At 44.3% G+C, this 25,023-nt stretch overlaps 1 protein-coding gene across 1 annotated transcript in view; it reads left to right on the plus strand.

The window, feature by feature from the left end:
• The first annotated feature begins 2,404 nt into the window (after positions 1 to 2,404).
• SMCO4 (single-pass membrane protein with coiled-coil domains 4) overlaps positions 2,405 to 25,023 on the plus strand; it is a 59,013-nt gene continuing 36,394 nt past the window's right edge. The window contains exons 1-3 of the mRNA XM_054164521.1: positions 2,405 to 2,553; positions 22,523 to 23,035; positions 23,802 to 23,988. Of these exons, the coding sequence (XP_054020496.1) occupies positions 2,405 to 2,553; positions 22,523 to 23,035; positions 23,802 to 23,988 (849 nt within the window). The remainder of the gene's footprint in view (positions 2,554 to 22,522; positions 23,036 to 23,801; positions 23,989 to 25,023) is intronic.

The raw sequence follows: 25,023 nt of genomic DNA on the forward strand, positions 1-25,023 counted from the left end.
CAAGGCATGTGTTCATTCATTTTGATTCACTGTGGTCAGGTCACAAGATCTTAAGGAAAGTCCCATGCCTTCTACTAAAGCTCTGTTTAAATCAGAGATACCGCACCTTGAGTCCTGTGTCCAGTTCTGGGCTCATCAGTTTAGGAAGGATGTTGACTTGCTGGAGTGTGCCCAGAGAAGGGCAACAAAGTTGGTGAGGGGCTTGGAACACAAGCCCTATGAGGAGAGACTGAGGGAGCTGGGGTTGCTTAGCCTGGAGAAGAGGAGGCTCAGGGGTGACCTTATTGCTGTCTACAACTACCTGAAGGGAGGTTGTGGCCAGCTGGGGCTTGGTCTCTTCTCCCAGACAAGCAGCACCAGAACAAGAGGACACAGGCTCAAGCTGTGCCAGGGGAAGTTTAGGCTGGAGGTTAGGAGGAAGTTTTACACAGAGAGAGTGATTGCCCATTAGAATGGGCTGCCTAGGAAGATGGTGGGGTTACCATCGCTGGGGCTGTTCAGGATGAGGCTTGACAGGATGCTTGGTGCCATGGTTATTTGATTAGATGGTGTTGGATGATAGGTTGGACACAATGATCTTGAAGGTCTATTCTGGTTTATTCTATTCTATAATACATTTTAATAAACAGTGATATTTTCCCAAGTTTATGATTTCTTTCAACAGGCAATTTTGCTGTGATCTCAGAGTTACTGCCTCTAACCCAATCAGCCCTGATAACAGGGAAGTGATCTAGCTCAAAATGCATTACTGGAACCCACTTGTATGTTTAACTAAAATGTATCTTGGCAGGCATCCACCACTGGAATCAGTGCTGAATACTACAGAGTATTTTTCCAATTAGACATAAAAGTCATACTCTTATCCTGTGATTCTTTGCTATACATGATCCAATTGGATTTAATGAGCTCATTTTCAGGACAACTTGGCCAAACCAGTGCTACTGCCAATTTACAGAGGCTACAGAAAAAGTGACTTTATTAGTTTCTTTCCTAAATTAAAACTTTCCAGGAGAAATTGTTGCTTCTCTTTCTTTTAGCATGTTAATGTACAAAAGCCTTACTTTGCAAATGTTTTTCCCAGTGTGTAGTTTGCAGTGGTTGTTGTAATACCCTTGTTTCTTCTTGCAAGTGTCTTGGCAACAAAGATAGGCCTGCCACATTCTTATATTGTGTTAATAAACCCAAGATAAGTAGCACAATGACTGAGGAGCCAGTAGCAATGCAGCTATCGTAGCATGAATTGAACAAGCCAGCTTGAAATCCTGTGTAAACACTTGGCAGCTGGTGCCCAAGCTACTGCAGCTACGCTGCCAGCTCAAGAGTTCAGTGTGAAAACATTCTTGGTTAATGCAGAACTGGTTTGACAATGTTTTCCTCTGGAAAACTTCTCTTGCTGGCCACAGTCCTGCAGAGGAGGACAAAGAGAAGCTTTAAGTGTTACTGTCTGAATTCACCAGGCATTGCAAGCAGCACACATCTGAGCTGATCCACATTAGAAAGCTGTGTACTACAGCTCTAATTCAAGAGACCTTAGTTGAACCCCTGGAATGATGACAGCATGGAAAACAACACAGAGGAAGACATTTACATGGCCTCCTTGTCGCTGCAGCACTGGCAGAGAGGAGAACAAAGCAGACTGGTAAGTTGTTAGTTGAAGATGCAGCACAAAATATTAGTGTTAACACACAGTTGAGAATAATGGTATCTGGAAAAAAGGGAGATCCAAACACTTGAGACAGCTTCACAAAGAAGCATTCTCTAATAAGCTGATGTTTCATGTGGTAACTTGCTGTCTTCTACTTTTCATCTAATGTCAGTGGATAGCTGATGGAAGCTGGTAAGTCAAGGTTCTCTTTCCAATCATGAGTGAGGATGGGAGCAGCTCTGTGGGATGGCTGCTGCTGGAAATGGCAGCCCCACTCCAAATTTCTTTTCCCCTGCACTCAGCTGCATGGATTCCTCCCACCTCATTCACCAGCTGATTTGTATTTGCACTTGGCCTAGTGGCATCACTTTCCAAAGGTGCAAAATGGGACTAATACCCATGTTTGAAAAATGCATTGAGAACCACCATCATGAACCTCGGGAGCTCTGAATTATAGGCCAGTCAGTCTCGCCTCTCTGCCTGGTGATCCTCCTGAAGGCTTTGCTAGGCATACAGGAAATGACAAAGAGGTGACTGGTGGTAACCAACATGGTTTCACCAAGGGCAAGTCATGCCTGACAAACTTGGTGGCTTTCTATGCTGGAGTTGCACTATTAGTGGATAAGGGAAGAGCAACTGATGTCATCTACCTGGACTTGTGTGAAGTGTTTGACACTGTCCCACATGGCGGCATGGTCACCAGATTGGAAAAGCAGGGACTTGAGGGATGGATCACTCTCTGGATAAGGAAGTGGCCGGATGGTCACACACAGAGTTGAGGTCAATGTCTCAATGTTGAAATGGAGACTAGTGACAAGTAGCAACCCTCGGGGGTCAATACTGGGAGCAGCGCTGTTTAACATCTTTGTCAGCAACCTGGACAGTAGCATTGAGTGCGCCCTCAGCAAGTTTGTGGATGACCAAGCTGTGTGGTGCAGATGACACACTGGAGGGAGGAGATGCCATCCAGGGGGACTTGGACAAGCTTGAGGGGTGGGCTCAAGCCAGCCTCATGAAGTTCAACAGGGCCAAGTGCCAGGTCCTACACCTGGGTTGAGGCAACCCCAAGCACAAATATAGGCTGGGCAAGGAACAGCTTGAGAGCAGTATCGAGCAGGAGCACTTGGGGGTGTCAGCCAATGGAAAAACTCCACATGAGCCAGCAATGTGAGCTTGCAGCACAGAAGGCCAAACAGTGTCCTAGGCTGCATCAAAAGAAGTAGGACAAGGGAAGTGATTCTTCTCCTCTACTCTGCTCTCATGAGCTCCCACCTGGAGTACTGCATCCAGTTCTGATACCCCCAGCACAAGAAGGATCTCAGAAGAGGGCTGTGAAGATGATCAGAGGTCTAAAGCACCTCCCTTATGGGGAAGGCTGAGAGAATTGTGGCTGTACAGCCTGGAGAAGGAAAGGCTCCAGGGAGACTCTATAGCAGCCTTTCACTACCTGAAAAGGGCCTACAAGAAAGCTGGGAAGGGACTTTTTACAAGGGCTTGTAATGCCAGGACAAGAGGGAATTGATTGAAGCTTGAGGAAGGCAGATTTGCACTGGATATTTAAAGAAAAATATTCTTCACAGTAAGGATGTGAAGACCCTGCAGCAAGCTGCCCAGGGAGGTCATGGATGCCCCCTCACTGGAGGTGTTCAAGGCTGGGTTGGATAAGGCCTTGAGCAGCCTGGCCTGGTGGAAGGTGTCCCTGCCCCTGACAGGCAGGTTGGAAGTAGATGATCTTTAAGGTCCCTTCCAACCCAAAATATTCTATGATTCTGTGATAACAGGACTGGCAATTATTGTAATTGCAGTTTCACTTGCTTGTGCTTGCTTTGTGACTGTATCCCAGGCCACAATCGCTGCAGAGACTGCGATCTCTGAGCTGTGAAGAATTAAACAGCTACATTCCTGTTTGCCTCAGACACATACCCAGGCTTTCGTGCCTAGTATCCTGGCCACAACAAACAAAGTTCTCATTTATATACAGAAATAACAAGATGGAAAGATGTTCAAAGCATTGCCTGAAAGCTGCAGATCACTTCTGGCAATAGTTATTTATCTGTCCACCGTTTTTGTCTGGATATATTTCAGTCTCTGTGTTTAAAGTAACAACAAATTGCTCAGCAGAATCAAAGCTGCTTATTTTAAACTTACAATGCTCTCTTTTGACCTGTACACAAACAAGCAGCATAGTGGAGGACATATGCATGGCTCACACTTGGTACTCTCTTGGTGTTAATTTGTTAATATGCATCTGGTTGCTTTTCCAATAGAATTAACCAGGTTGGAAAAGACCTTTGAGATCATCAAGTCAAACCCAACACCAACAGACCAGTCCCCCTTCCATAATGAAAGCAGTAATAGGAAAATTGCCTGAGATGATATAATGAAAGCAAATTCATTATGATGTGTCTTTAGCAGGGTGGGTTAAGCATGAGTACCTTCTGTATTAACTGTTGCTTTCACCTGTACAGTACAAATTCTGCACTAACAATGTCAAGGTATTAGCATTTTACACAGTGAAGAGTCAGCATTAACTAAATATCCTTGCCAGAGGCCCTGAGGGAGGGGAATGTCGTTAATCTCTTTAACAGATGAGGAAACAACATTAGACTAGCATTGTAATTCCATTGATTTCTGTGGAGTTATTTCTACTGGGGTAAATCTGGAATAAGACTAACATTAGCCCTCAAAAGAAAAAGCCATTCTGCTCATGGTTATCTAGTCACAAATCTGCACACTCAGGTTTAGAGACTGAAGACATCCCCATTTCCTTTGCTGTTATAATGAGACTCACTACTAAAATAGCACCTAGCCTTTAGCTAGGATCATTAAAAAACAACTCACCAGCACAGAATCTTGCATTGTTCTCCCACTTGTGCCTAGAAATAATTGCCATGTCTAGAAAGGTCTGTATCCAATGGAAATAAATGAACAAGAAGGAATTATTTGTATGAACTCCTATGCACCCTGAAATGTGAATGTTTTTTCTGGGTGAATTTAACAGCAGAAAAGAATAATGGGCTTCAAAAGACTACCAATGAGCCAAGAATGTAAGCTGAAAGCCTTTTTATATGCAAATACTTCATTATGTTTGGAGGTTTTCCTCTTTCTACCGCCCCCCCCCTTTCATTTTTTGGAAAGCAAAAGCACAATGGGATATCAGTTATTGCAATTTAAATATGAATCCCCCAAATTCACTTTCCACTTACAGTTATTCCAGAGTCCTGGTGGTACCTGTCAGCATATGAGGTCTGGAGTGAAGCAGTCTGCTGACTTCTCTAGACCAAGTACCTTGCAGGAAGAAGGGGCCTACACTCTTTCTGCATAAACAGGAGATCTTTTTGCAAGGTATGTGTTCATTCCCAAGTAAGTTGTGGCAGCAGCATTATTTCTGAAGCAGTATGGCTTGAAAACACTTACAAACACGACGAGTGTGCCTCCTAGTTCAGTTATTTCTAATGCATCTATTACAAAACTGTTTAGCTGCCAGTTATGATATACTCACTGCAAGTCTAGGAGCTAGAGCTGAAATTCAGCCTTGCACAGAGGACCTGGACCAAGCTTCATGCATAAGTCCCACTCAAAAGAGGGTTGAAGTTCTACTCACTTATCTTGAGTTGAGTGGCCCTGATGCACTGATCAGTGTCCTCTTACATTGGCTGAGTGGTACCAAGCTGGGTGGCTGTGTCAATCTGTTAGAGGGTAGCAAAGCTTTCCAACGCGGTCTAGACAGGTTAGACCGATGGGCCAAGGCTAAGTATATGAAGTTTCACAAGGCTAAGTGCCTGTTCCTCCACCTGTGTCACAACATCACCATGGTAAGCTATGGACTTGGGAATGTGTGGTCAGAAAGCTACAACTTGGAGGGACCTGGGGGAATTGGTTGACAACTGAATGAGTCAGCAGTGTGCCCAGGTGGCCAAGAAAGCCAGTGGCATCCTGGTGTGTATTATAAACACTGTGGCCAGCAAGAAGAGGGAGGTGATCATCCCTGGAATGGTCTGCCCAGGCCATGGTGGACTCATCCTCCCTGGAGGTGTTTAAGCAGTGTGTGGACCTGTCACTTTAGGACATAGTTTAGTGTTGATCCTTCACTGCTGGGTTGAGGGTTGGCCTCTTTGCGGTCTCTTCCAACTGGATGTGTTCTGTGGTTCTGTACCCTATGAATGCAAATTCCTTCTTGAAATCAGGTTAGAAGATAACTATAAATCTTGAGTATTCCAGATTAAATACCATCAGATCTGTAGCCTGAAACTCCTTTTTCTGGGTGAGAAACTAACATGAATTTCATGACCTAGTTCAGTGAAATCACTGATGCTACACAGGTACAAATTCACATGGTCTGCTGAAATGGAAACTAATGTTCTTAAAAGGTTTGATATTCTTCTGAAAAATTAAAAGATTTTAAAATTTAACTATTTTAATTTTGAAAACCTAAACAGGGAGTAGAATATTTTTGTTCCAAGTTGGCTTTCACATCCTTCTGAAGGTAAGCGTGGAAGAAAAAAGAAAAATATGCACAAGTCTTTGCAAGACCAACTTTGAGCCAGAAAATTAAGTCCATTAATTGCACTAGAAATTGGAATCCATTGCCCACAATTTGCAGACAAGAATTGGAGGCTGAGAAAACCCTACTAATCTCAAAAATCCAAGGCAGCATTTTAAGAATCATAGGGTCACTAAAGTTGGAAAAGACCTCAGAGATCAAGTCCAACCTATCACCCAACACCTCAGGACTAACTAAACCATGGCTTCAAGTGCCACATCCAATCCCTTTTTGAACACCTCCAGGGATGGTGACTCCACCACCTCCCTGGGCAGCACATTCCAATGGCAAATTACTCTTTCTGGGAACAACTTTCTCCTCACCTCCAGCCTAAAGTGTTGATTGATTATTTATAGTAGTAAGTAACCATCACTGTTAAGTTGCCAAATATTCACTAAGAGTTAATATTCAAATTTGCAAAGGGAATCTGGAAAATATTTATCCCTGTTTTTCCTTCTCTGTCAGAGGGGTTTTCTTTCTAATACAGTTTATCATCAGGGGGGACTTTATCTGTTTCACATGGCAGCACTTCAGTGCATGAAAGATGTTGGCAAGTCGAACAGATTTTGTAGGGAAAACTCTTGCTTGGTAAATAGCAGTAACAACTTTCCTGTAAAACAAATTAGAAAGCCTAAGGACATCCAATTAGCCCCAAATGTGAAATCTATTTCATCTGCTGATGTTTGCTTATATAAGGTAAGGGGTATTCAGCTTTATTTTTAACTACTCGCATTAGTAAAACACAATAAGAGGTGAGATGCTAAAAGCAGAGATACAGAGAATGAGCTACATTCTCTCCAGGGAAAATTATGATTTACATGCAGAGAGGGACCTGGGGGTGCTGGTTGATTGTAGGCTGAACATGAGCCTGTAGTGTGCCCAGGCAGCCAAGAGGGCCAATGGCATCCTGGCCTGCATCAGGAACAGTGTGGCCAGCAGGAGCAGGGAGGTCATTCTGCCCCTGTACACTGCACTGGTTAGGCTGCACCTCGAGTCCTGTGTCCAGTTCAGGGCCCCTCAGTTTAGGAAGGAGGTTGACTTGCTGGAACGAGTCCAGAGAAGGGCAACAAGGTTGGTGAGGGGCTTGGAACACAGTGAGGAGAGGCTGAGGGAGCTGTGGTTGCTTAGCTTGGAGAAGAGGAGACTCAGGGGTGATCTTATTGCTCTCTACAACTACCTGAAGGGGGGTTGTAGTGAGGCGGAGGTTGGTCTCTTCTCCCAGGCAACCAGCACCAGAACAAGAGGACACAGTCTCAGGCTGCGTCAGGGGAGGTTTAGGCTGGAGGTTAGGAGGAAGTTTTACACAGAGTGATTGCCCACTGGAATGGGCTGCCTGAGGAGGTGGTGGGGTCGCCATTGCTGGGGGTGCTCAGGACGAGGCTTGACAGGATGCTTGGTTGCATGGTTTAGTTGATTGGGTAGTGTTGGATGATAGGTTGGACATGATGATCTTGAAGGTCTCTTCCAATCTGGTTTATTCTATTCTAACTATGTGAAGGGACGTTGTAGACAGGTGGATGTTGGTCTCTTCTCCCAGGCAAGCAGCACCAGAAGAAGAGGACACAGTCTCAGGCTACACCAGGGGAGGTTTAGGCTGGAGGTTAGGAGGAAGTTATACACAGAGTGTGATTGCACATTGGAATGGGCTGCCCGACGAGGTGGTGGAGTCACCATCACTTGAGGTGCTCAGGGGAGGAGACTTGACAGGGTGCTTGGTTGCATGGTTTAGTTGATTAGGTGGTGTTGGACATGATCTTGAAGGTCTCTTCCAACCCGGTTTATTATATTCTATTTAGTCTTATGTGGGGTGGATGTGACCCCATCCCACTGCCACTTCTCTGCCTTCTCCCTCACACAGGTCACACAGCCACAGACAGACTGTTCTTTTTCAGGGTCAGTCTCTCACCAGCTCTACAGCATGAACAGCTTACTCTGGGGTTACATTCACCCATATTTAAAGCATTCATCCTCCTGTTAGGCTTGCTTCCCAGCAGAAGCTTGTCATAATAAATCAGCAGGTCAATCTGGGATATGACAGGATCAGGCCCATGCTAAACCAGGAATATAAGCTTTTGATTCTTTCAGAATTGCACTTGGTTGTCCATACAACTTTCAAAAGCACAGGCCAAGAACAGAGGAAAAGGCAAGCCACCAAGCTGAGCTTACTCACTGGATTTACCTTGCAAGCTCCTCACAAAACAGACTGTCAAGCGCTGTAAGACACTGAGTTGCACAAGTGCTGCAAATGAATGCAGACAGCTTTATTGCTGCAAGTGAGGTACCAACCTCCTGTGGCCCACCAGTTATACAACACTTATTTGGACCACAGAAGATGGCTAGAAACTTGAAACACTTACAGGATAAAGCAATGCTCCCAGTTCAGGAACAGAAACTTTAATGTCCCCTCTCCTCAGAGGGTCTTGTGGCTGCTGGGCCTTTTCAGCCCTTTTTTTTTGGGGGGGGGGGGGGGGGGGTGGGGGTATTAGTTTTTTTTAACTTGGACAAACAAGGCAACAAAGCTGGTGAGGGGTTTGGAGCACAAACCCTGTGAGGAGAGGCTGAGGGAGCTGGGGTTGTTTTGCCTGGAGAAGAGGAGGCTTAGGGGAGACCTTATTGCTCTCTACAACTACCTGAAGGGAGCTTGTAGCCAGGTGGGGGTTGGTCTCTTCTCCCAGGCAAGCAGCACCAGAACAAGAGGACACAGTCTCAAGCTGTGCCAGGGGAAGTTTAGGGTGGAGGTAAGGAGAAAGTTCTTCACAGAGAGAGCTGTTAGCTTTTGGAATGTGCTGCCCAGGGAGGTGGTAGAGTCCCTGTCCTTGGAGGTGTGCAAGAGGGGATTGGACGTGGCACTTGGTGCCATGGTTTAGTAGTCATGAGATCTTGGGTGACAGGTTGGACTTGATCTTTGAGGTCTTTTCCAACGCTATTGATTCTATGACTGCCCCAGCTCATCCTGCAGGCAATGGCAACAACCCCACCTGACTCAGATTGGTTCAGGTCCTTAATTTCTCTGAGTGTATTTCCATTTGAACAAGCAGCAGACATTGATATTAGCAGAGAAAAGGACGGTGACACGAATCTATTTCCAAACAAAAGAGATTTATGGGACAGCTGAAATTACAGCACATTTATTTTCTTTAAAGGTAATGAGCTGCATGATCCAGTAACAATTATGTCTTATGCTTTCCCTAAAGCTCGAAAGGCATTTCATAATCAATTAACAGCTCAAGCCCGTCATTACAGAACATTTTGCAATAATCCATTAGGAATTAATGTAGAGTAAGCTTTCCATCATCACTAAACAAACCACTACACAGCTAGGATCCACACCAAGCAGAAAGGCTTTGAATTTTCTGATGAAGATTATGCATTCCCTGCAAGCATATTGCCAGGACTTTGTTTGCCTCCTCCCCAGCACCTGAGATTTTTTTGGCTGTTTAGCCACTTCTCTATATTCTGGTGAGCTTAATAAAATCCAGTGTTTCAGTGCTGCATCCCCTTTAATTCAGATATTTAGGACAAGATAGATCACAGAATATGCAGTGTGGAATAGTTATACTCCTGGACTGAAAATCAGTCCCTAGAAGGACTTCGTGTATTTCTGAAGTCCTCCTTATTAACTCTGAGTAAGACTCCCAAACAACCTTTTGCTGCTTCAGCTGAAATCTTGCTGCTCCTCCTAGTTTTCCCAGTTAGTAATTCTGGACATATCCCTACCTCCTCGGAGCAAACACAGCAAAGAGGGAGAAAGCACCTGTGTAGGTTTTTCCTAGCTGTTGTCAGACCTAGCAGTTAAGTACTTGGCTCTCCCGGGTATTTTAGGGCAGCAGTAATGCAATCAGGCTCCTTATATTTCAGAGATAGTCATCTGGAGCTAAAATTGAAGCTTGCACCTAAACAGCTCCCTCGCCTGGCAGTATCAGGCTATTCCCTCTCTGCCTCAGGTATCTGGCTTTCCACACTTATCTGCCCAGCAACAGTTTGTCTCTTCCTGTCTGCAGCAACTGCCTAATGTAAGCGTCTTGCCTTGAGATCAGCAGAAGGAACTCGCAGTATATGATTTACATGGGGGGAAAAAACCATCTTATTTTTCAGAGGTTAAAACTTTTAGATGTCTGACAGTGGGCCCCCACACTGACAGCATCACACAGGATGTAACTTTTAAGCTATTTAAGCAAGACATGTTTTTGTTTTACAAAGACAGCACACAGTCTATTATTAATCTTGTGCATGAGAGACATGGCAGTTTCCCCACTGTTATGCCAGACAATATGTTTTGATTGCTTCTGCCTCCTGTCAAGTCTCCAACTGGAAATGTGTAATATGAAATGAAGTGCAGCAAAACAGATAAGGATGTGCTGAGGTAGTTAAAACAATCCTGGGGTAATTAAGACTCAGTATCCACACTAGAAACAAAATAAGCCCAATATTTGAATGGTTTGATTAACACTGCAGGGTTGTACGGCTACAGATGAAAGGGAAAAATCACCTTAAATTGGGAAAGTCTGACATGAAATGGCATACACTGAGAACATTTAATTTATTTAAAGGTTTTCAGGAAATATTCTCCTCCAAGCAGAAGCAGGAATAGAAAATGGTTGTTGCAGCAGCTCTAGCAGCAATTTATATAGTGAGAGACCACTCTGATCCTTTTGGTAGCCTGTACTGCGTTGTTGTTATGAGCTTAGACCTCTGGCAAACGTAGCAATAATGAAGGAGACTGAATGTCAGCAGCAGAAAAAACCTAGCAGCAACTAACTACACAAAACATGAGGAACTCCTCCTGTGCATGCCACTTCCCTCCCCCCCCCCCCCAAAAAAAAAGCCAAGAGCTCCTGCTTTCCCAGCACTAACAAATGATGAAGTACTGCCTAGAACAGCAGTGCTGAACCATCAATTGCTCTTATTAATGATATATCATGCAACTTCAAAAAACAACCTGTTTTGCTCCAGAAGGCACCAGCATCTAAGAAATGGAGTGAAGCTTGCTTCAAGGTAACTGATCCATAACTCCTGTTCTTGTGAATCTCTTCTTTTACATTTAGATTACATTTGACCTCAGTCCCCTGTAACCTTGCAAAGCTTGGTCCCCAGCTGCACTTCTTTGACTGTCAAATAGAGTCATTAATTCCTGAGTCTTTAATTCTATGTTTACAAAGTAATCATCCCTCTTCTTTGGAGAAGCAACAGAGTCTGTTGCACCCATAGCTGTGCAGTGAATGTGAGAAAGGGGCAAAGGGTGGATGTTTAGATTTTCATAAGCTTCAAATGGGGTCTATGTCCAATAAAGGGGGAAAAAAAATAAACCAGTTCCCTCCAAAAACATATATTGCCTCATTTTCTTTTTCCTCCTCTTAATCATGCCTATGTCTAATCTCACATAGTCATCATCACTCTTTTCAGGTAGGGGAAACAGGACAAGGGATAATAGCTTTAAACTGAAAGAGGATCGATTTAGACCTCTAGATGTAAGGAAGAATTTCTTCACTAGGAGGATGGTGGACACTGGAATAGGTTGCCCAGAAAAGGGGTGGATGTCTCCTCTCTCCACAGTCAGCATGGATGGAACTTTGAGCAGCTTGATTTAGTAGGTGTCTGGGCCCTTGGAGGGGGGTTGGAACTAGATGATTTTTAAGGTCCCTTCCAAACCAAACTGTTATGGTTATGATTCATGCAGTATAGCCTTGCTCAAACTGAGAACATTCTGACTTTATTTCCCAAAGTGAGTGCTTCAATTGAACCAACTCAACTGGAAATTGCTGTGAGAGAGCCAACCCCAGCTTTCTGTGTTGTCAACTGAATGATGCACACTGCTGACAAGCTTGACAAAACAGGCCATTTCACAGTTGTGAGCTGCAGAGTGATTGAGCAGATGTGGATTTCCAGCAGCATGCCTTCCTGAAGAACTATGGCTTCACATTCCTCTTGTGCCATAGCAACGTTGGGGACACTCTTCACTCACTCCTCACACATGGAAAAAAAAATACTGCAGTGATTATTTCAAGATAAAGATTAACACCAGAGCAAAGCTTGTTAATACCAGCAGTGGTCTTCTGACTGCTAGGAGGCTGATTAGATTAGGCACCAGGCTAAGCTCTACTGGATGCTCCTGTCGTTTTACCTAACAGATTGTTGATAAGGATCTGAGTTTGAATACAGCTCAGGACACAAGAACTCAGTTGCTTCTTTTGCCATGAAAGTGCCATAATGTCCAAGTTATAGAACAGTGTGAATGTCTCTCTTGGTCACCTTTGATGACGTTGTACCACTCTGTGTAGAATAATTAATATCCACAGGAACCTGAAAGAGTATGTATGGCTTGTAATTCAGTGATTAAATTAGGCATCTGGAGAGGGAATGGGATTTCTTCTCTGTTCTCCAGGGAATATATGAGTTTAAATTTACTAACTATGTGGTTAAAAACTTAAGATGAATACTGGGCAGGCAATGCAAAATGACCCAGACTTATATTTGGTCATAACACTACTCAAATATGAACTGCTATGGCAAATGAGCATCTCTACCACTTCTCTGATGTGGATCTGGTGCCTCTCGGAGCAACTTCAAGCTGTGGTCTCTGCAGCACTCCAAGGCAATCTTCATTTTTGTAGGATTAAATGCACAGATGTACTCCAGTGGAGTAACCTCTCTAACAGCAACTAAAGGAGAAGAACCAGGTAGCTACATGTCTCTTGGATATGCAGAGTTGCTCAGGCATTTACATCACAACAGTTAGAATTAACCAGGTTGGAAAAGACCTTTGAGATCATCAAGTGCAACCTATCACCCAGCACCATCTAATCAACTAAACCATGGCACCAAGTGCTTCATCCAGTCTCTTCCTAAACACCTCCAGTGATGGTGACTCCACCACCTCCCTGGGCAGCACATTCCAATGGCCAATCTCTCTTGCTGGGAAGAACTTCTTCCTAACATCCAGCCTAAACCTCCCCTGGCAGAGCTTGAGACTGCGTCCTCTTGTTCTGATGGTGGTTGCCTGGGAGAAAAGACCAACCCCCACCTGGCTACAACCTCCCTTCGGGTAGTTGTAAACAGCAATAAGGTCTCCTCTGAGACTCCTGTTACATCACTGGGCAACTGAGTCAGGGCATGGCAAGCCTCAGTAGATCTGTAAGATTAAGTGAAACTTACTTGTAGTCATTGGAGTGGCTTTGTAATGATCTTGATACATAACACAAAAGTTATTGAATCAATCTTCATAAATTAGTAGAAGATTCTCATTGATTTCAGAGGAGCACAGAAATTACTCATTCCAAATCAGCAGACTGCACCTTGAAGAATCCCTGATGAACTAGACCAGTCACATATTTTAGTCTAAATAATTTTCTTTGGAGAGCACCACTTCTAGAGCAGTGGGGCCTTATGGAAAACTGTCCATTTAAAAATAATTTTTATCAGGAAATAGGGAAAAATCTTCCTCTTGCAGTATTCTACAAAGGAGAGCTATTCCACACTGCTCACCATTCAGTGATGAAGCTCATATAAAAGAAACTTAAATTGAAACAACATATTTTGAACAGATGAGAATCATAGAATCAACCAGGTTGGAAGAGACCTCCAAGATCATGTAGTCCATTATTAAGGTAAAACACAGGAACTTAACCAAAACTGATTTAGGTCTGTTTAACTAAGAATTCTCATTCCACTCCTCTCCTTGCCCCCCAAAAAGGAGGTGAAGCTTTTGTCCTGTTTAGGAGAAGGAAAACTCCTGTCCTGTTTTCACAGACAGAAAAAAGATATTTCCCAGTCAACTCTACCAAACAGACTCCTGTGTCTCAGAGCTGTAAATACAGTTTGCAGATCTTGCATCTGTCTTCTCTTTACAGTGACAGTAAGATATCTGTAGGTAGCTCAGGTTTTCCATGACAACAGTGTGTATTTCTACATTTCTAACTAGTGGCGGTTCTGGAAAACACAAGAGCAAGAGAATACAGAAAGAGACTCTTACAGAAAAAAAGGCAAGAATCTAAAGAGGCAGATGGAGGTAATACATAGAGTAGCCGAGCTTGTTCAAGTAGGTAATTGTATTAGTATTGACTCAGTGTAACCATCTCTCTTTCATAAATGAATGCTTTGCATGACTGGTTTTCTGTGAGTATAAATGCATTGGATTTTCTCTTGTTACTGAATTTTACAGAAAAAAACAACAACAAAATCTCCCCAAAACAACTACAGAGATGGAGGTGAAGAGAACTAATCGCTGTTATTTCATAGGAGAGGAAGTATGAAACACACCTAGCAGTGGATCCAAATGTAACTAGAAATTATTTGCACTGCCAGGGTGCACAGTCATGCCTGTCTCCACTGGAAAAAAGATCAAAACCCAGAACTCCAATCTGAAGCCATCACAAGCATACTATTTCAAACACCCCTTCCTGTGACTGTGAGCTCCCATTGTGGGCCTCGTTTCAAAACAGGATTTCATGCCAATCTCGCCTTGATGAGATTGCTCCTGTAGTCTTTGCTCATGCTGTGTAGCACCAGCTCATACAAGTTATTAGACTGAAGAAGGGGGTAAGAGTATCACCCCTCCTCACTTTTCACAGCACTGCAGAAAAAGTGTAATTGTGTCTTTGCAAGAAAAGTTATGAACTTGGCCTCTGGGATCCACAGGACTGAATTGCTGAGAACATCCAGAGATAAAATATTAGATATTATATCCATGGCTACAATGTGGAGGAAGACTTTGGAATTGAGCCCAGACAGAACTGCTGACACAAGACAATTCCTTATTCATCTCCTAAAATCTAGAAATCTGATATTAATAAATAAGTAGGTTTTCAGGCTGGAATCACACTTGCACAGTCTTATGAGGGACAGGTCCTTACTGCCTAGTTCAAATTGCATGCCAATATAACCCTCAGACTCTATCCAAGCTTTCAACTAATGTGGTAGTTGAGGAGGTCCTTACGGTCAAGTTACAAACTTCTCAGTAGAAAATAAACAGGAACCAAACATTCTCTTTTTACCATGTTACATATGAAAATGTCTTAGAGTTATACGACTAGCATTACTGGAACCAGCCAATCTACACCCAAAAGCTACTCCAATCCTCTACCCAACCATAAGCATAATCCCCCAACCCTTCCATCCTGACATAAGTACATATATCCACCTTAGAGTCAAAGCCTGACTGAAGTCTGTTCCATGGCCCAAAGCTGGCTTGTGAACAAGGCATCCCTGCCAGCCAGTCTGAAATATTCATCCTCTCTAGCTGCCAGTGCCTGCAATCCAGCATCTCACTTTTCATGGTTTTGACGGAGGAAAAGATAAATAAAAGTACATCTGTCCAGTTCTGCTCAGGAAAGTGAAGGGGCAAGAAAAAGAAAACTTCCTAATCACTTCAGGAAATCATCAGCCTAATTCAGAACTGCGAGTGCTATGAGCAAAGCAAGGACTGTGGACACAATCCTGCTCACTATGCCATGACCCATAAAGAAAGGAAAATGCCTCATGGATTCCTGAGTCCTGAGACCAAAAGGAACTGCAATGTCTCCATCCTATAACCTCAACCCACAGGCTGTAAATTTCTTCCAGATAATAAAAGCATCTTTTGTAAAAAAGATTAATAACTATACTTCTAAAACCCCCAAAGTTATAATGATCTACTGTTCCTTGTTAAGGCACCCTACTGTTTAATTATTCTCACAGATTCCATTTTATTTCAAGGTTGAATCTCACTCTGACTTAAAGCTCTTGGACTTTGCAATATCATCAGATGTGAAGGCCCATCACAAAGAATTATAGTGATATCTCTGTCAGAAAAGCACAGGAACCATCTCTCTGCTAAACATGCTTTATCTAGCACAGTACTGGACAATACTGCTATATGATTTTCTAATGTTACCTGGGGATACCTGCACTGCTCCTTGTAATTTCTTTATTTTACCTCCCCAGTCACTGTAAGGTGATCATCAGGGATGTAGAAGGAAGCAGAAGGCTCAGCTATGTGCCAGAAAGAATGAAGGACATGCTGTAAACAGTATCTATACGCCAAATGGCACTGGATCTTTCTACAGATCATTGAGCACTTAACAGCTCTGGTCTGGCATCAGGCTGATTGTTTAACAAAAAGTCTGCAACCAAATCAGCTCTCTGGCTGCTCTGATTTGGGAAAAATATAAAAGAGCTAACACAGCATTAGCATGTTCATATACACGAGGGAGGCAAATTATCTTCTCAAAGTCATGGAACTGCACATTAACTTTTACAACAAAAACCTTTCTCCACTTAAGCTTCTCCAAAACATTTTGCCCTCTGACACTGAAGGTAACATCAACAGAAGTTGATGGCTGGTGTGAGAATCCTAAAGGAAATGACAGTAGGTGTTTGCCAGTTAAGTATATCTTTATGTCAAGAAGAAAAGAAAATAGAAAATGTCAAAATATACCTAAAGGTAGCTACAAGTGTGTAAGCTAATAGGATTAATTTGCACTTGATTCTTTACAAGTCTCAGCTCTTCTTGCAAATAGTCAACTTCCTTCAATTCCTAAAAGATCAATAAGAGTTGAAAGCATATAATAATAATAATAATAATAATAATAATAATAATAATAATAATAATAATAATAATAACAACAACAACAAACAACCAGGTTGGAAGAGACCTTCAAGATCATTGCGTCCAACCTATCAACCAATCCAACCCACCTAATCAACTAAACCACGGCACCAATCACCCCATCACGTCTCCTCCTGAACACCTCTAATGATGACGACTCCACCACCTCCTGAGGCAGCCCATTCCAATGGGCAATCACTCTCTCTATGAAGAACTTCTTCCTAACATCCAGGCTAAACCTCCCCTGGAGCAGCCTGAGACTGTGTCCTCTTGTTCTAGTACTGGCTGCCTGGGAGAAGAGACCAACATCTGCCTGTCTACAACTTCCTTTCAAGTAGTTGTAGAGAGCAATAAGGTCACCCCTGAGTCTCCTCCTCTCCAGGCTAAGCAACCCCAGCTCCCTCAGTCTCTCCTCACAGGGCTGTGTTCCAAACTCCTCACCAACTTTGTTGCCCTTCTCTGGACTCGTTCCAGCAACTCAACATCCCTCCTAAACTGAGGAGCCCAGAACTGGACACAGGACTCAAGGTGCAGCCTAACCAGTGCAGTGTAGAGGGGCAGAATGACCTCCCTGTTCCTGCTGGCCACACTGTTCCTGATACAGGCCAGGATGCCATTGGCCCTCTTGGCTGCCTGGGCACACTACAGGCTCATGTTCAGCCTACTGTCAACCAGTACCCCCAGGTCCCTCTCTACCTGGCTGCTCTCCAGCCACTCTGACCCCAGCTTGTAGCACTGCATGGGGTTGTTGTGGCCAATGTGCAGAACCTGGCACTTGGATGTGTCAAATCTCATGCCATTGGATTCTGCCCATCTGTCCAGCCTCTCGAGGTAGCCTGTCGATTCAGCAACACGCAGGAAGTTCCTCGGCACCGCACTGTGGCGTTTATAGCGCAGATTCAGAAAGGCTGGCTGGAATGACAGATTCTTCAGAAAGGGAAACATCTTCAAGCACAGAAAAATCTTTTCTCAATTGTACACCTACAGGGATTCACCATAAGCCACACAACTGTTAATATATTTATGATGATTGAATGACAAAATGTTACCTGTAGCCGCCGAGTTTCCAAACGGCTGTGATTTAAAGAGCGGCAGGTGTCGCTTTTGTATATTTCACACAGTTCAGGGCCAAAAGAGGAGACAGCATGAAAAATTATAAGCAGATCCACCAAAGCATTTGTATCAATTGTCTGTACTGAAGAAAGCTTTGTCAAAGTCCATGTCTTATCTTTCCACTTCTGTAAAACATGTTATAGATGTAACTATCTAATCTGACTTTCAGTCACAATATTTAGCTACCTGAAAGATAAAGGATAATGTAATGCTATACATTTCTCTTTCAGGCTTTCTCTGCTCTGGAACTGGGAGCCTTTGAAAGCAGATGACATACTCAATTATTATCAAGCAAATTTTTTATCTGTCTTTTGATCACTTGTGACAAGTGAATGAAATGTAAAAAGGCTAGATGTGCGCTACAGAATTGGCCTGCAAAACATAATAGTTACTGCAGTGTATCCAACATACAAAATGTAAATTGCCTGTCAGAACTTTCTGAATAATGTCTTTATGCCTTGCAGATAAGATCAGCCCAAGTTCTGGTGACATGACATTTCTATAATATCTTTCAGAATATTATGCATCATGTCCTGCTGTAAAAAGAATTCTGAAGTCCAGCAGCGCTGTGGTAAATTGGAGTTCTAGGGAAAAAGGATGATGTCTTAGCTTGTATTAATCTTAGCTTCAAATGTTCCTAGATCAGAACTTCTCCTTTAGTAAATCAATGTAATTTCAGTGACTGCAACAGAGCTATGTCAAGTGAATAACAGCAGAATAATCCGATCTTTTGTTTTCTATCAATTCACATTTTCTTCTCAAGGTTATTTTAGGCTCTACACTGAGCAAACTGTTATGATTGTGGAAGTGTTATCCAGAGTTCAGATAAAAGAGTCCTGCAGGACGGTGAGAGCACAAGCTACTTCTTTTGCCTTGTCCATACTGAGTGGCTTTCTGTGGAAGAAACTTATCCCATAGTGTGCAAATGCAGAAGAAAGCGCTGTGATTAACATTTACTCCTCCTATAGATCCAGAAGTCATGACAATTTCTGGGCTCAATTCTTGTGTGAACTACAGTAGTTTTTTAAGGAAAGTGTCCTATCTGAATTTAGACATTTACCAGTATTAACACTTTTCAAGTCATTATTCTCCTTCCTCTTTATTTGCTTGCATTTAAAAAATGTCTCGTTCTTAGTGTGAGTATGTTGATCTTTCATCTCAGAGCCTGAGGAGTTTGTTCCTGAAATCTTGTTGCCCACATAGGTATTTCCAGTTCACAGCTGATTCGCTCCTGAAAGCATCTCTCTGATATGCTGCTTCTACCACAGCCAGATTGAACTCCAAAGATCTTCCCTCCATAAGAAAAGAGTGCCATTGTCTCCAGGACAGATAAATGAGTAACATCTATCACGAAGTCATCTCTGAGAATATAGATTAAGAGCCAAGTGGATTTCTCAGTTTTCAGAGACTAACAAACTACTTTCAGACAGCAATAACAAATGTCTTCTTGTATTCCAAGGGAGCTGCTGAGCTAGAAAAGGTGGCATTCATTATCCATCACCTCAGGTACCATTGTTACTAGGACAAAAGATTTCTAGGCTTTATCTTTCAATACTGACACTACTCAGAGTTTTTCTCTGACTTCACTGGCAACTTCATTCCCATAAAATGAAATTAATCTTAATCTGCTTTAATGTCTATATCTGATCTACTTCTTAAGCACTTTTTATAGTCTGTAAAAGATAAATAGGTACTTCCATGGTGCATCCCTCCTACCCAAAATTTGATAGATGTGTATCACCTATTTTGAGTGTTTCAGGTGACTGTACAGGAGATTTCCATGTAAAAATCTCTCTGTTTCACAAAACTGTGATGATGTGATTTAGGGGAGGTCCCACAGCAGTATGGTACAAACAGAGAATAAGGAAAACAAGAGGCCAGAGCACATCTGAAGAAAGCGCAGTGTCAAAAAGAAATCACGGAAAGGCAAAAGAGTTCTGAGAGGTAAAGACACCAGCAAAACTTAGAGGCAGAACTACCTACAGGTGGAACTGCACAGAATTGGGAAGGATTTGCTCTAACAGTACTGTGGATCCAGCACCCTCGGGAGAAAAAAAGAACCAGAGAATTGTTATGGGTGGAAGAGCCCTCTAAGGTCATTGAGTACAATCACCAACCCAGCACTGACAGGTCACCGCTTAACCGCGTACCTAAGCACACAAGTCCAGAACTGCTGGAGTCTGTGAAATCACAAATCCAAAGAGTCTTGGCACACAATATTTGTTTCATGTTATGAGGAAATATTTTGTCATTTATCATCTGAAAGGTTTTGCCACTGTCTGTTTTCAGAGAAGGAAGAAAAATGTCTAGGGAAAGGCCTTTGTAGTGTGTACATATTTGCACCCATACAACTACACTTTCTTTGTATTTGAACTTTTAACTACTACAGCAGTTACTGCACTTCAGTTACAGTTTATATGTGATGTTTTTACTCTTTTTCTCCATACACACTTATATGCAACCCATATGTATTTATTGAAAGGCTTAAGATGCTACTGTCACACTCAAGCAGGATACAACGAAAGGAGAAAGTGCTGAATGTGGTAATAGCATTTTTACTATGTAAACCCAAACAAAGTCTATAAATTCTGAGCAGGTTTAAGGGGAGATTACTGCACACTGACTTTTTTTTTGCTTCAAGATTAAAAATAAAAGAATAAAGATTGTAATCCAATCCTGGCAGCAGACATTTACCTCTACAGACATGTAGGTTTATTAAAGAACAGTGCAATGTCTTAAAATGTGAACTGAACCTTTTACTGAGCTGTGCTGCAGACTCTGCTGCTGCAATCAATACTCCAAACGGCCCTATTTTTCTTGGACAAAGACCATACATATATCTGACATTTGAGGAAGCCAGGTGAATAAATCAATAGCTAAACAAAAATGCACTTAATCATACTATTCTAGACAGATGCAGATTGGAAAATCCTATACAGTCCACATACTGCCTTCTGCTTAAAGCTTAGAAAGGAATGTGCGTGTCCTACATGGCAATGTCCTGTTGCTAGAGCCCTACTGAAGCTGGAGTGATTACAGCAGCAATTAACTGTGTGCCAGCCAGCCTTAGACAAACTCGAGTTCAGCTATAGTTCGCTATTAGAGTACTTTAGCATAAAAACAGCACTTAATAACCAACCAGTAAGGTACTTTGTGAGTGTAACAGCTTTCCTGGAACAGGTAGCAAAAATTCACACATCCACTTTAACCTTAAATCGACTGGGCTACGTCTTCCTACTTTAGAGTCAGACCAAGGCAGAATTTAATATACATACCTTACATATCTTTAATGGTTTTAAATGGTGACCACTACAGGCTTTTCTTGTGGCATTGCAGGTGATCATTAAACATACCTAATAGCCCTAATAAATTAGCACAGGCTATTGCAACAAAATTCCATCTCCAAAGGCACATTTGTCCACAGAATGGCTGCTGTGCTCAGAGGTGCTCCTTTATTTGACATTACTTCAGAAAGCCCTTTGAGATAACCACAATGCAGGAGGTGTTTTAGAAAAACACCGTTCTGTTTCTTCTCTGCTTTAGCCCTAAGCGGTTCAGCATTATTTGAACATCAGCAACAGCACTTCTTTACAACGTCAAAGTCAGGTTCCAGCCTCAAATTGGCAGTGCACCTTGAGAGTAAAAATCTGCCCGGCACTGGAATAAATGGATGTTTTAGGAAGAAAGAAGAGCAATAGGAAGTATCACAGTATAACCAAGGTTGGAAGAGACCCCAAGGATCATCAAGTCCAACCTGTCCCAACAGACCCCACAACTAGACCATGGCACCAAGTGTCATGTCCAATCTCCCCTAGACATGAGTATCACTCAATTAGAAGACAGATTAAGGTTACACTAAGGTGCCTGACATGTATGCTCTTTTACAGGGGACACTTTACGAAAGGCATGAGGAAAGAGGTGACACCATTAAGCTTGGGAAGGGTTTTGTAGCTTTTGCTATCCAAGAAGGTGAGATTCCTCCCAACTGACCTTTTCAGTGAAAACCTCCATGTCAGGCACTCTGCAACCATGAAGCCCAGGTAATGTCTTTTATTTTCAAAATGTGTAATCCTGAAGAGAAGAAAATGCAAATAGATGTCTGGAGCCTTCTATTCTCTACCAGTTACAGGTACTGTCTATTGAAGAACACAGTGAGAGGTCTCTCCTCAGTAAGAAAGAAAAGTACCTCTGTGGTGGAGCTAACGTAAATCGTGGAAAATGGTAAGCAGCTACAGGTGTTTTGGGGTCTTGCTGGTACAGAGATAAGTAATAGCAGTCGGGGCAGGGTTTGACAGGGTTCAATCTTCTTGCTGTCCCCATTCAGCCCTTGTTCCTGGAGGATGTGGCTGCTGCTCTCCATTTTTATTTTAGGCCTGTGATTGCACAGTTTGATCAACTCAACAAGTGCTTCCATCCTGCTGATACGCAAGAAAGAAACTGCATCTGTGATTTCACCTGTTTTGGCATTATCCTTTATAATTCACCAGTGAATGCAGCACCGCATGTCAGAGAGAAGCGCTCGCTGTGCAGCACCGCACCTGGTTTGCACTTGAGCCGCCAATGATTTCCACGCTCGCCTCTCTCTCTCCCGCCCACCTGTCCCACGCAGCCAGCGGAACGACACTGGCGGGGTCTAAAGCGTCGGAGGTGGGGGTCGAGTTCAACTCGCCCAACTGCACATACATCCGTGGGCTCCCTTCAGGGGGGCATTGCTCGCCCCTCTGCGTGTCATCAGCCCCACGTTCTCCACGGCGAGCGCTGAGGGGCGGCGGCGACTCCCCGCGCTTCGTCCTTCCGCTCTCACAGCCGAGCTCCCCTCAGCGTCCGGCGCCGACACAGACCGCGGCCGGGCCGCGTCTCGGCGGCGCCAGCGCAGCCGTGGCTGGGGAGACCGAGGCGAGGCTCGGGGGTGGCGGGTCCCTCGGCGTGCGGCAGAGGGCGCCCCGCATTCCGCCAGAGCGGGGCCGGGAGGAGTCTCCTGCGCTGCGCGGCTTGGCCGGGGAAGGAAGGAGGGAGGGAGCTGCCACGTCCTCTGCGCCGAGGGAAGCCAGCCCGCGCCTCAGCCCCACGTGTGGCGGAGCGGGGAAGTTGCCGGCGGCAAGCGCGGACTGTACCGGTCTCCAGTCGCTGCCGGTTCTTTCCCTTCCCTCGGGTGAGCGCAACTCCAAGTACAGGCGCGCGGCGGCGGCCCGCTCCCGCCCGCTGTCCCGAGGGAGGCCAGCGGGGCGGTGGGCGCGGGCGGCAGCGGCGTGCTGCACATGTTGGGAAGGGGGCGATGGGGAGCGCTGAGGGGCGCGGATCGAGCCCGCCGTGTCCCCAGGGGAGCCGTGGGGTAGCCGGCTCGGCTCCCGGGCGGGCCAACTTCCTGCGGACTTTGGCTCCGAGCGCTCCTTCCCGGGGCAGCGGGAGCAGTCTGGCAGCCGGGGCGCCGCGGTTAAAACCGGAAAGTTTTAAAAGACGGTGTTCGGGCTGGGTGCTGCGGCGGAGAGCCGGGAGGCGAGCGTGGCTCGGCGGCAGTGGGAGAGCCGCTGCCTCAGCCTGTGTGGCGAAGGGAGAACTCGGGCGGCTCCGGGCGCCCTCCTGCCGTCTCCCCGCGGGGCGGCCCAGCTGGCGGCTGGCTCCCAGCCCTGCGACTAAACCGCCTCGCGTAGAGACCCTGCGGCGGGGGAGGCCCGGGGGCGGCCCGCGCGGCGCCGGTCCCGCCACTCCGGGCGGGGAGCTCAGGTGTGCCGCCGCGCCGCGCCACGCCACGCCGGTGGGGCTGGATCGCGGCCCCTGAGAAGCGCTGCTGAGACATATAACGAAGAAAATAACTAGGAAAGCTTCCCAGAAGACTTCCGAATTTTGTGGTTCGGGGTTTTCGGGGGGTTGTTTGTTTGTTTTCCCTCTTAATTTCTGTTCCCCTGTGGCGAGTACAGTTGTGCTGGGGAACGACCGAGACCTGTGCTTCAGCAGCCTATTGGAAAAAAAGAACTCGGGAAAGCATTTGTAATGACCCGGGGAACGATCCAGATAATCCTTTGTGAATGTAAATATCTGGCTTTTGCCTCTCTTTTAAGCACTGTGCCTTCGTTTGTACGCGGTTTGGCTATGGGATGTGCAGACGTGAGTTCAGTTGCTATCTTTTTGGTTCTTATTGGTGGTTAGCTAGAAAAATATATTAAAAGGATCTGCCACGTTTCTAAACCAGTTATGGTTCAAACCTTCTTTTAAAACAACAGAGAAAATAACTAGAATAGAATTAACCAGGTTGGAAGAGACCTTGTGAGATCATCGAGTCCAAACTATCATCCAACTGTAGCTAATCAGCTAAACCATGGCACCAAGCACCCCATCCAGTCTCTTCCTGAATGTTCTCATGTGACAGAGATTCCCATTCCAGAATCCCAGTTGTGCCTGAAATTTGTATGAGCTTTGTTATCAGTCTCTGTGCGGTACCAACCTGGCTGGGACCTCCTGGGATTACCATATTTCTCTCAATTTTGCAAGTGTGATTGTTAGTTATTTTTAGCTTGGTTAAAAATGTCCTCCTTTAAATGAACAAGAGATCCTGTAGGATTTCCCTGATGCCCTGTTAAAAAAAAAAAAAGAAGTAGTTTAGATTAGTTTCTCATTAGTACATTTTTAATAATTTCCTTTCTCTTCCATTTTCTCTTAACTGCCTTTTTAGTGGCCTATTTATAAAACACAGACATCCTAGACTGAAGTTAAGAAGAAAGCTGATTTCAGACTATTATCAGCCTTTGCAGGTTTTCAGTGATCTTTGTCAGATAGGTGAACTATTCCTTGTCACAGCAATTTTAGCTACTGCTTTCCCTCATGCTTTGTGGGACTCATAGAAGGGACATCTGCCAACAGGGATTTCGGGCGCAGCTGTCAAATACCCCTTATCCTGTAAGAAACTCTAGGAACTACCTGTTTCTTTTAGTACTACTTTCTCCAGCATGGATTTGCACAGGTCTCTTATTCTGATCCTCAAGAGGGTTTTGTCAAAGCTGTTGACCAGAAATGCAGGATGACACAGAAGAGCGTGGGCAGCCCTTGCAGATATGCAGAGATAGAATAGAGTAGAATTAACCAGGTCGGAAAAGAGACCATTGAGTCCAACCTATCACCCAACACCATCTAATCAACTAAACC

The sequence above is a fragment of the Dryobates pubescens genome, chromosome 10, assembly GCF_014839835.1.
Source record: "Dryobates pubescens isolate bDryPub1 chromosome 10, bDryPub1.pri, whole genome shotgun sequence".
Taxonomy (NCBI): domain Eukaryota; kingdom Metazoa; phylum Chordata; class Aves; order Piciformes; family Picidae; genus Dryobates; species Dryobates pubescens.